Source organism: Lontra canadensis, unplaced genomic scaffold (assembly GCF_010015895.1).
Source record: "Lontra canadensis isolate GAN:19392208 unplaced genomic scaffold, GSC_riverotter_1.0 scaffold57, whole genome shotgun sequence".
Lineage (NCBI taxonomy): Eukaryota > Metazoa > Chordata > Mammalia > Carnivora > Mustelidae > Lontra > Lontra canadensis.
This window is the reverse complement of record NW_022631051.1, coordinates 10300313-10312047: the sequence shown is the minus strand read 5'-3', so window position 1 is coordinate 10312047 and position 11735 is coordinate 10300313. Positions and strand designations below refer to the sequence as shown.

General features: G+C 47.3%; 1 protein-coding gene across 1 annotated transcript; it reads right to left on the bottom strand.

Moving 5' to 3' along the window:
- Positions 1–289: 289 nt before the first annotated feature.
- On the bottom strand, positions 290–1937 carry CLDN5 (claudin 5). The gene is given in 2 exon segments (XM_032875897.1): positions 290–1741; positions 1743–1937. Coding segments are annotated over 2 exon segments (987 nt in total). The 5' UTR covers positions 1935–1937; the 3' UTR covers positions 290–946.
- Between the last annotated feature and the right edge of the window lie 9798 nt (positions 1938–11735).

The window sequence follows — 11735 nt, the reverse complement described above, 5'->3', positions numbered from 1 at the left end:
GGGGTGGATTTCCAACCTGCATCCTCTCCCGGGGTCTGCATCGTCTTCTCCCCAGGCTCTTCTGACTACAGATCTCCCCTTCCTGGGTTGCCGAAGACTAGCTGTGCTTCCCACCCAGTAGAAAGGTGCCTGGGTGGCAGGGAGGGATGGGTCCGGCCACGGATCTTCTGGAACACAGGGGCAGTGCTGGGAGGTCTCAGAAAAGGCCTTTTAGGGAGCAGTTGGTGGGCGGGTGGATGAAGGGGGCTGCTGGGCATGAGTAGTGACTGGAAAGAGAACAGGACACAGGTGGGAGGGTATTCAAACCATTTACTAAGCAAATTCTTACCCTCCCCACAAGCTGCAAAGGAGGGCAGGGCCCCAGCTCCACACTCAGGATCTGGTGCCCATAAGCATCTCCTGGGGAGCTGCCGGGGTGAGGCAGGGAGGTCCAGGCCAAGTCTTTTAGTCCCCCTGGGTTCAGGCCCCTGCTGTTGGGGGAGAGACCAGTTGTATACATCCCTCCGGCAGCCCAGGCTGGGGTCCCTGCACTCTCTGTCTGCCCTCCTGGAATCCGCAGGAGCTGCTGGTAAGGATGACGGCATCCAAGACCCTGAGGGTCCGGGAGGGAACTGGCACTTCAGTCCATTGTCCACTCAGCCAAAGGGACCCGCGCCCCACCCGCATCGGAGTAAGCTCTGCGCACAGAAAAAGAAACCGAGCAAGTCCTCTCAAGTGTGTGGCTCCTGTTCAGAGCAGGGCGCGGTCCAAGACCCGGCTAGTTGCTATTGGAGAGAACGGGCTGCGGGCGGGAGCAGGGTCTCGGTCGGTCGGTGTGCCACGTCCAGGCGCAGAGCCGGCCATTCCGCGGAGACCGCGCGGGGGCCTCGCCTCGGATGCCGTCCATGCGGGGTTCCCCTAGCCAGTTGTCCGGCTAGTGCGAGGGGCCCCGCCGAGTCCGGCGCCCTCAGACGTAGTTCTTCTTGTCATAGTCGCCGGTGGCCGTGGGCCGCCGCGACGCGGAGTACTTGACCGGGAAGCTGAAGTCGGGACGGCCGACGCAGACCCATGCACCGCAGCACACGAGGCCGCCGCCACACATGAGCAGCGCGGAAGCCGCCCAGCCGATGTACAGCGCCGCACCCAGCTCGTACTTCTGCGACATGGGCACCGCCGGGTCGTAGAACTCGCGGACCACGATGTTGGCGAACCAGCAGAGCGGCACGAGCGCTAGCAGCCCGCAGAGCGCGTAGAGCGCGCCGCCCGTGAGGGCCACCCGCGCCTTGGCCGGCCCGGGGGCCACGCAGGTGGTGCACTGCGCGCCCGCCAGGGTCACGAAGAGCGCGACGAGCGCCAGCAGCACCGCGCCAACGGTGAGTGCCCGCGCTGCCTGCACCTCGGTGTTCAGTGCCAGCACCGAGTCGTATACCTTGCACTGCATGTGCCCGGTGCTCTGCACCACGCACGACATCCACAGCCCCTTCCAGGTGGTCTGCGCCGTCACGATGTTGTGGTCCAGGAAGGCAGTCACCTGCCACATGGGGAGCCCGCACGCCAGGATCAGGCCCACCCATCCCACCAGGCACAGCACCAGGCCGAGGATCTCCAGCGCCGCCGACCCCATGGCTGGAGGCGAGACGGGCGCCCGACGGCCCCCGGGCCTCCGGGCAGGGCGCGGCGCGGCGGTGCCTCGGTGGAGCCGCTAGGCGCCCTGAACCTGCTCTGGTGCCTCTGCGCCGGGGCGCTCGGCTCACCGCCTCCTATCCGCTGTCGGGGAGAGTCTGCCGCACAGTCTCGGATCTGCGGGTGCTTGTTGGGGGCTTCCCATATGAAGGTTCGGGGGCGGACTCTGCCCCGCGGCCCGGCCCCTGGTCCCTGAGCAGCCAATCCGCGCGCCGGCCGTCGGCGCTTAACCAATCACAGGCGCCCCCGGCAGCTGGAGTTAGGGAAACCATTGCCCTTGGTGGGTAGCGGAGCGCGCCAACAGCTCCCTGCCCCGCCGCCGCCCGCGATCCCTTCACCCGCTGTTGTCCAGAGCTCGTTCCGGACTGACTTGGGGTTGCTAAGCGCGCGCTCCCCGGGCCACCTTCCTGTGTCCCAGCCTCTCCATTTCAGGAGCCTCATGACTGTACCAGCTTCCCCCGCTACCTCCCTGAGTGAGTGAAGGTCTCTACCGCCCAGGCCGGCTCCGCTTTTGCCTGGCCAAGGTCTGCGGGAGGCCCCACCATCACCGTCGCGCAGAGGTTTGCGTGAGGGACTCTTGGGTCCCTTTTCCTGGGTTAGCCAAGCACAGCTCGGCCTATTACTACAGGAATCTCGCCCTGGGGTCCAATCCCATCCCTGACCCTTTCACCACTGCGCGGTTTCCCCCTCAGTCCTGGCATTGTGTCTCCCAGAGACCAAGGGGCCGGCTGTTTGGGTCAGGCTGGAACCTCCAGCCCCAGGTCCTGACCAGCGCCAGTGCCCAGCGGGTCGCCGCCTAGCTGGGGCCTGAGGCCCCAGCAGGAAGCAGGAGGAACAGGGATCTTACCACCACCTCCGGAGACCCTCACTCTGCCCCTGCCGCCGGGATTTCCCAGACCTCTCAACCTCTGCACTGGGCGCTCCTCTTCCTGAGATGCTTCCCATCCCCCATCCTTTGAGGCCCAGCTCAGGCGACACCACTTCGGGAAGTCCCCAGTGTTCTCCAGTCACTCTACAAGCAGGTTGTCCTCCTAGGAGCAGCCCGTGGCCCCAGGCTTGGGGGCCTACCCGAGCCCTCAGAGAGGAGAAACACAAAGGGACACAGAGGTGCTGTGCTCTGCCCTCCCACCGGTGGAGGTGCCCTGGCACCCCAGGCCCCAGGCCACCCTCCGGAAGGCAACTTGGAGTTTCCTGGCCAGGAGGAAGAGCCGCCATCCTCGCTAGAGGCGGGAGGCTCGGGATTTCCGGGCATTCTTCTGCACAATGGCCCAGCCGTTTCTCAAAAGGCCCGCTGGGATGGACATTGGGCCCCCCTGAGACTCAGGTGGGGGCACCAGACCCTGCAGCTCAGAACCCCATGGGGGCACCAGCCCTGTTCTGGCAGCTCCCTCCCCACTCCCCATCAGCCCTTTTGTTTCCAGCAAAGTCTGTACTCAGTCTTGGACTGAGGTGGCTGGGACCCTGGTTCTTTCTTCTGGTCCAGGGTGCTTGGCTCGGCTGGATGGGGCCCTCCACAGAGAAAGCCTGGACATTGAGGTCAGCCACAGCCTAGGAGTTTTGCTAAATCTGTCCCTCCTGGGACCTGATTCCTTCTCCCTCTGCATATGGCTCTGAGATAAGGCCAATACCCTGTTCATCCCACATGGGGAAGTACCCAAGGCAAGTTTGCTGGTCCATGAGTGTGAAGGTCAGGGGGAGGGAGGAAGTTTTACCGCTTTCTTCACCCTCCAGCCTTCTTGGTCCCTGCATGGATTAGGGCTCTGTGGGCCACTGGCTCTTCCCAGCCATCCCCTCACTGCTTCCCTCCTGCTGCAAACTCCTCTGCCAGTCTCCCTCCACATTCCCAATTTCGCCTCCTCCTGTCCTCTCCAGGGAGCTCAGCTGTACCACGCACCCCACCCTCCCAATACTACTCCCTCCTGGCCCAAGTCCAGGGACCTTGCCCAAGGTCTCCCACCACACTCCACACTGCTCTCTTCCTGGGATGACTCCTGTAGCCTCCTCAGGCCAGCTGGGCCCCATCCTTGCCCACTCAGGCTGTTCTCCTCAAGGCAGGGAGGCCATGCTGGCAGGCCCCTCTCCTGAGGCCCTTCTGCCCGAAACCCACATCATGGCTCACACTGCCCATGGACAAAGTGCTGGGTCCTGGGAGCTGCCCAGGGTGACATCCACCTGCTTGCCTGCCTGTCTGCCTTGGGCCTGACCAGTCCAAGAGTACACTCTCTGTTCTCTATCCAGACTTGCCTTTCTTTGGGCCCTCAGGCTGGTCTGGCTCTCACCACGGCCTCTTAGGCCTGCAGTGTATCCCTCAGGTAGAGGCTGCTCTTGTAAGTTGTGCTGCTGAGATCAGTTGCTCTTGGATGCCTTTCTGCCCGTCTCCCAGTCTTGCTCCCTGAGGCCCAAGTTGGATGTGTCCGTCCACTTACTGGATTTCCCCATCACCACCCAGTATTGAGCTTCCTCGCAAGGGCCGTCTTTATGCATCTCTCTCTGGCGAGGGACTTCCTGTCCCTCTGGCCATGCCACCCCTTCTAGCCAGCTTGGAGCTGCAGCCAGCACGAGGATCTCCCCCTTTGCCTGCCTAGTTGCCTGCCTACTTGCCCTCCCTCTCCACCACCTTGGGCCTATCCCAGGGCTCACCCCCAGCCTGGCACCCCAGGGTGGCCCCAGTGAGCCTCCATCTCTTTGCAGACAGCTTCACAGTATTTTGGGGACTTGATGGAAAGGCAGTTTCCACTTATCCCCATCAGATTTCTGTCCCAACACAACTGTTTTGGTTGTGGCTCAGGCCATGCAATGGAACCAGAGTCCACTCAGAGAGGCCCAGCCCGGACCTAGGAGGGGCATGAGATGTGCCTGCCCTCCCTTCTACTTATGGTGGTCTCCTGACCACCTGCTTCGCACTGAGTTCTGTCTCTGGGTGGAGGACACACCCAGCAAGCTCCTGCCCTCAACCTGTAATTGGGTAGGGCCCTTTCAGGTGTGTCTATGACCATGGGCTAAAGAGATGGCAGTGTCATGCAGAGGGATAGAGTCCTCTCTAAGGAGATAAGAGTTCAGCCAAGATCTAGGAAAGAAGTTCCATTTGAGAGTCCAGAGGTGGGAAGGGGCACGGTGACTGGGGGGCCCATGAAGCTCCATGAGACAAGACAAGACAGTGGGCAAGGGCCTGCCGGTGAGGTCAGAGGGGTCTAGGGCTAGGCAGGGTCATGACTCCTTGATCTCTGGAGAGGGGCTCCCAGGCCAGCACGCCAGCCAAGGCCACCTGCTCATCTGCCGCTATTGTTCTGCTTTCCCAGGGGAAGTGCGGCAGGATCTCATTAATTGTGTGAGGGAAAGGCCTGAATCAGCAGAAAAGCCAGGTTTATCTTGAGCAGCTGCCGACTGACCCTGTGCCAGGGTGATCCAGTGACCTTCCAAGGACAATCTAAATTTAGGCTCCAGATTCCTGGGGATTGGGGTTAGGGAAGCTCCTAGTAGCCAATTTCAATTCAGAGGAAGTGAAAAACAACGTTCCTTCTATCTTTTGGCTTCAAAACAGTTAAGGATGTTTTCCTCCAGTGGAGCAGAAGTTTGTGGAGTCTCTGATCACACAACTCCCCCACCGGTGCCCTTTCTTAGTAGCTGCCCAGAGGCAGCGTGAATCCTCAGATCACTTGGCCCTGCTCTGGGGGCCTAGAAGGGGAACAGGGGCTTGCAATGATGTGCAAAACACCTTTTGACAAACAGCCAGTGAATTCACTATTCAGACTAGTGAATTGATCTCTCCTTGCCTTAGTTTCCGCATTGGTAACAAAGCCCTCCACAATGGAGGCTGCAAGTTTGGAGGGGAGGCCATCACCCATCCCTGGCCCTCTGCTGCCATTTCTGAGCACACTATGGGGTCCAGAGATGTTCTCTCTGACTCCCTTGACCTTTGCAGCTCATCTGACTTCAATCCTCAGAACAGGTGCCACTGGCTGTTTGTCTAAATTGGAAGACATTGTGCCTTAAACTTCTCCAGTGGGTAGAGGAGTGAGGGGCATGGAGCTCTGGTCGACAAAGACCTACGGTCTTGTATGTCCCTCATACCTTCAAGGACTATAACAGATGGTAGTCTCTGCATAATCCAGGACCCCTTTGGGGGTCTGGAGGAGGTCAGCCAATGGCAATAGTGTCCTCAGGGGCAAAAAGTGGCCCTCCACCCCACTCCCACTCCTCACCCCGCATATCTGCCCTGGTTCCATGGCCTCTCTGTCCACCTTCTCTCTCTAAACCCCTTCCTTCTCTGATTATTTCCTTCTTTGCATGCTGCACTTTGCAACAATTTTAGATTCTTTCCACTTAAAATCATAAAGTGATTCTAGATTCTCTTTTTTCATTTAGCATCATATTATAAACATGTCTACACTTGTTAAAAACACTTTCATGGGGGCACCTGGGCGACTCAGTAATTTGAGCCTTCGACTCTTGATCTCAGCTCAGGTTTAGATCTCAGGGTGGTGGGTTTGAGCCCCTCATTGGGCTCCACACTGGGCACGGAGCCTACTTAAACAAAACAAAACAAAACAATACAAAACACCTTCATAATTACTATTGTTTCTAATTGCCTGGAAGATGGCCTCAGGGGTTGGATGGAGGTAAAATGGAATCTACCTCCACCATTCACAGGGGTGGGATGTGACTAGGGCAATGTATTCTGAGGTTCTGTAAAATGAGGATGATAATGGACTTAACACCAAAGGGTTGTCAAGGATCTTAGTAGATAGCATTCCCTGGCTCAAGGTGAATGATGAATTAACAATGATGATGATTAATTATACAACCATCCTTCAAGACATACTTTGATAAAAGATGATTTTTCTGTTATCAATAACACTGCTACCAAAGTAAGCCTTGGTATTTTGGATGATTTCCTCAGGAAAAATTCCTCAAAGAATTTCAGCTCACATCCAGGAGGTTGTGTCACAGAGAACTCTTATCTGAGTATGTGTTTTCATTGCCTGTCACCAGCATTGGATATTCACAGTTTTAAAACTATACTTCTTGAGTAGGTAGAAAATAGTATCTTTTACTCTCATTTCTCTGAACAGTAATGTGGTTAAAATTTTTTCAACTTATATTGTCTAATTTTATTTCCTCTTTGGTAAATTGTCTGTGTACCTGCATAAATATAGAGCATTGATGTTTTTCTCACTTTATATGTTAGAAACATTAACTGTTGTCATGTGTATGGCACATACCTTTTGCCATTTGCTATTTAATCTATTACTGATTTTTTTCAGGATGTTATAAAAATTGGAACTTTTGAGTATTTAAATCTATTAAGGCTTTCCCTATGTGATTTGTATCTTTATTTTTAACTGTTAAAAAGCCCTTCTGTATAAAGAAGATAAAAATTAAAATTTTTTTTTTACAGTTTTCTTCTACTTTTCCTCATACCAAGGAGGGCTTCCATTCTGACAAAGATGGATGGGACTAAACAGATTAGAGTTCTGCTCAACAGCAAAATGGAGGGGATAGAGGAAAGAATAAATAAATTTGAAGATAGAGCAAGAGGATTATTTCATCCGAACAAGAGAGAGAATGTGGAAAAATTTAAAAAAGAAGAAAAGAAAAGAACAAAGCCTTGGGGAAATGTAATATGATAACTAAAGATTTAACATCCGTGTTATTGTGTCCCAAAAGGAAAAGAAAGAGGGCAGGGATTAAAAAAAAGTATTCAAAGAATTAAAAACTGAAAATTTCCTAAATTTAGCAGACAAAGCAAAAACCAAAAATCCTGCAGATTCAAGATGTTGTCTGAATCCCAAGTAGGATAAATCCAAAGAAACTGACACCCAGACCCATCATAATTAATTTTCTGAAAACTAAAGTCAAAGAAAAATATTGTGAAGAAGCAGAGAAAAAGGACACCTCACCTATAGGGGAAAAATGAATCAAATGACAAAATTTCTCATCAGAAACCATGGAAAACAGAGGAAGTAGCACTTCTTTTTTTAAGCATTGGAAGAAAAAAAATGTCAATGCAAAATTCTATATCTGAATAGATTCTTCAAGAAAACAAGGAAAATAAATATATTCTCAGATGAGGGAAAACTAAGAAATTTATCACCAGGAGATGTACCCCAAAAAAAAATGGCTAAAGGATGTTCTTTAAGCAGAAAGGAAATGATAAAAGGAGGAGTCTTGAAATAGCAAGAAAGAAGAACATGGTAAACAAAATCCTGATGAATATAACAGAGTCCCTCTCCTCTTGAGTTTGCTAAGTTATATTCGATGCTTGAAGCAAAAATTATTGCACTCCCTAAAATGGTTCTCAGTCTATGTAGAGGACATATCTAAGATAATTATACTATAACTGGGGGAGGGTAAAGGGACATAAAGTAGGTAGGTTTCTACACTCCATTCTAACTGGTAAATATTGACAGCAGTAGACTTTGATGAGTTATGTGTAGTTAAAGTAATCCTAGATCAACCATTAAAAAGCTATACAAAAAGATACACTCAAAACTACTATAGGTAATTCAAAATGGAATTCAAAAAGATGTTTAAGTAAACCACAGGAAGGCAGGAAAAAATAAACAGAGAAACAGAGAGTGCAAACAGAAACAAAAATCAAGTGGCAGACTTAAGCTTTACCATATCAATAATTACATTATTTTAGATGTATATGGTCTAATAACAAACAACAGATAATGGTAGAGTAGACAAAAATATATAACCTAAATATATGATACTTAAAATTAAATCACTTCAAATACAATGCCATGCATAGGTTGAAAAAGATGCACTGAGTATTAAGATGTACTAAGCAGAGTGGCTATATTAATATCACATAAAATAGACTTCCTAAGAAAATTACTAGGAACAGAAGAAAACATTGTTTAGTCATAAAAAGGATCAATCCATCACGAAGACATAGCAATCACAAATGCATATACACCAAACAAAAGAGCTGGAAAGTAATGTGAAACAATAAAACTGAGTGGAGAATTACACAAATTGACAATTATAGTTGAAGATTCAATACTCCTCTCTCAACAATTGATAGAACAACTGGACAGAGAATCAGGAAGATAGAAGACCATTCATATAGTACTACCCAACGAAACAGAATACACATTCTTTTCAAGGCCCAGAGAACCTACTCCAAAACAGACCATATCCTGGGCCATAAAAAAGAAACAAGCAAACAAAAAACCTCAAAATTAAGTGAAAACAAAAGGTGATTGTTTGAAGTTAATAAAATAACAAAACTTTACTCAAATTGACCTAAAAAAGGGGAGAAGACTCAAATTACTAAAATCAGGAAAGAAAGATGAGATACCACTAATGAATGACCTTACGGAAATAGAAACTGATTATAAGGGAGCACTATGAACAATTGTCTGCCAAGAAAGTAGATAACTAGGTGAAACGGATGATTTCTAGAAACACGAACTACCAAACCTGACTCAAGAAGAAATAGGAAATCTGAATAAATCTGTAACAAGAGGTTGAGTTAGTAAAAAACAAACAAACCAAAAACTGCCAACAATGAGAAGTACTGGACCAGATGGATTCACTAGTAAATTCTACCAAATATTTATTTATTTATTTATTTATTTATTTATTTATTTTTTAAAAGATTTTATTTATTTATTTGACAGAGAGAGGGAGATCCCAAGTAGGCAGAGAGGCAGGCAGAGAGAGAGGGGGACGCAGGCTTCCTGCTGAGCAGAGAGCCTGATGCGGGGCTGGATCCCAGGACCCTGGGATCATGACCTGAGCTGAAGGCAGAGGCTTTAACCCACTGAGTCACCCAGGTACCCCTCTACCAAATATTTAAAGAACTAACACCAAACAATCTCAAACTTTACCAAAAAGCAGAAGAGGTGGGAAAACTTCCTAAGTCACTCTATGAGACCAGCATTGCCCTGATCCAAAGTCAAAACTAAACCCAGTAACATGTATGTGTGTATATATGTATGTGTACATATATATTATATGTATATATAATATTATATATATTATATGTGTGTGTGTGTGTATATATATACACACACACACACACATACATACTATACAACATGACCAAATCCAAGTGATTTATTCCAGGAATGTAAAATTGGTTTAATGTCTGAAAATCAATTAATGTAGTACACCATATCAGTAGAATCAAGACAATAACAATATGATCATCTCAATAGACACAGAAAAAGCTTTTAACAAATCTAATATACTTTCTTCATAAAAACACATAGCAAGCTAGGAATGAAAGGGCTACTCCTTCCTCTGATAAAGGGCATCTGTGAAAAACCCACAGCTAATATCATATTAATGATGAAAGAATGAATACTTTCCCCTCTGGGATCAGGAACAAAACAAAGATGTTTATCCTCACAACTTCTATTTAATATTGTATGGGGGATTTCAAACTAGGCAATGAGGCAAGTAAAAATTAGAAGGCCAAGACTGGAAAGGAAGAAATAAAACTATCACTATTTGTAGATGACATAGTATTGTATATAGGAAATCCTAAAGAAGCCACTAAAAAATTATTAGAATTAACAAACAAGTTTATCAAGGATACAGGGTACAAAATCAAAATATAAAAACAACTTTATTTCTATACACTAGCAATGAACAATCTGGAAGTTTAAAAAATGATTCAATTTGCAATGGTGTAGAAAAGAATAAAATACTTAAATAAAATAATTACAAATTTAACAAAAGAAGTGACGAACTTACACTCTGAAAACTACAAACATTGTTGGAAGAAATTAAAGAAGACCTAAATAAAAGGAAAGATATTTCATGTTCATAGATGACAAAACTTACAATTTTAAGATGACAACACTCCCTAAATTGATCTACAGATTCGACGAAACCCCTTTCAAAATCCCAGAGGGCAGAATTGACAAGCTGGCCCCAAAATTCATAGTGAAATGCAAATCATCCAAAATAGCCAGAATGATCTTGAAAAAAGAACAAAGTTGAAGGACTCCAAACTGATTTCAAAACTTACTACAAAGACAAGACAATGCAAGAACTCTGCTTTCACCACCCTTGTTGAATATAATGCTGGAAAAAAATAGAAGAGATACAGATCAGAAAAGAAGAACTAAAATTGTCCCTATCCAGTTGCAAGCTAAATGGGTTTTGGGGATGTATTGTACAACATGGTGACTAAGGTTAAGAAGTATTGTTTTGTGTATTTGTAAGTTTCTAAGAGAGAAGGTCTTAAAAGTTCTCATCACAAAAAAAAAATTGTAACTATGTGAGGCATGGATGTGTTAAGGCAGTTTATTGCGGTGATCGTTTTGCAATGTATGTATCAAATCATTATGTTATACACCTTAAAATTCTACATACAGTGTTATATGTCAATTATATCTCAATAAAGCTGGGGAAAAACTGTCCCTTTTTGCTCTTGATGTAATTGTCAATATAGTAATTTCATGGAATCTTTTTTATTTATTTAGAACAATAGTATTTATTAATTCACATAGTTTCTTTGTGTTCAGAATTTGGGGGTAGTTTAGTTGGTGGGATTTTTAAAATTAATATATAATGTATTATTTGCCCCAGGGGTACAGGTCTGTGAATTGTCAAGCTTACACATTCCACAGCACTTACCATAGCCCATACCCTCCCCAATGTCCACAACCCAACCTCCCTCTCCCTACCCTTCTATCCCACAGCAACCCTTGGTTTGTTTCATGACATTAAGAGTCTCTTATGGTTTGACTCCCTCTAGATCCCATCATGTCTCATTTTTCCCTTCCCTACCCCCCCACAACCCCTGCCCTGCCTTTCAAATTCCTCATGTCAGAGAGATCATATGATAATTGTCTTTCTCTGATTGACTTATTTTGCTCAGCATAACATCCTCTAGTTCCATCCACATTGTTGCAAATGACAAGATTTCATTTCTTTTGATGGCTGCATAGTATTCCATTGTGTATATGTGTGTGTGTATACACATACAAATATATACCTCAAAATATAATCTCAAAATGAATATGTGTGTGTAAGTATGTGTGTGTATATATATATATATATATATCTCCATATATATACATATATATGTGAATATATACATACACATA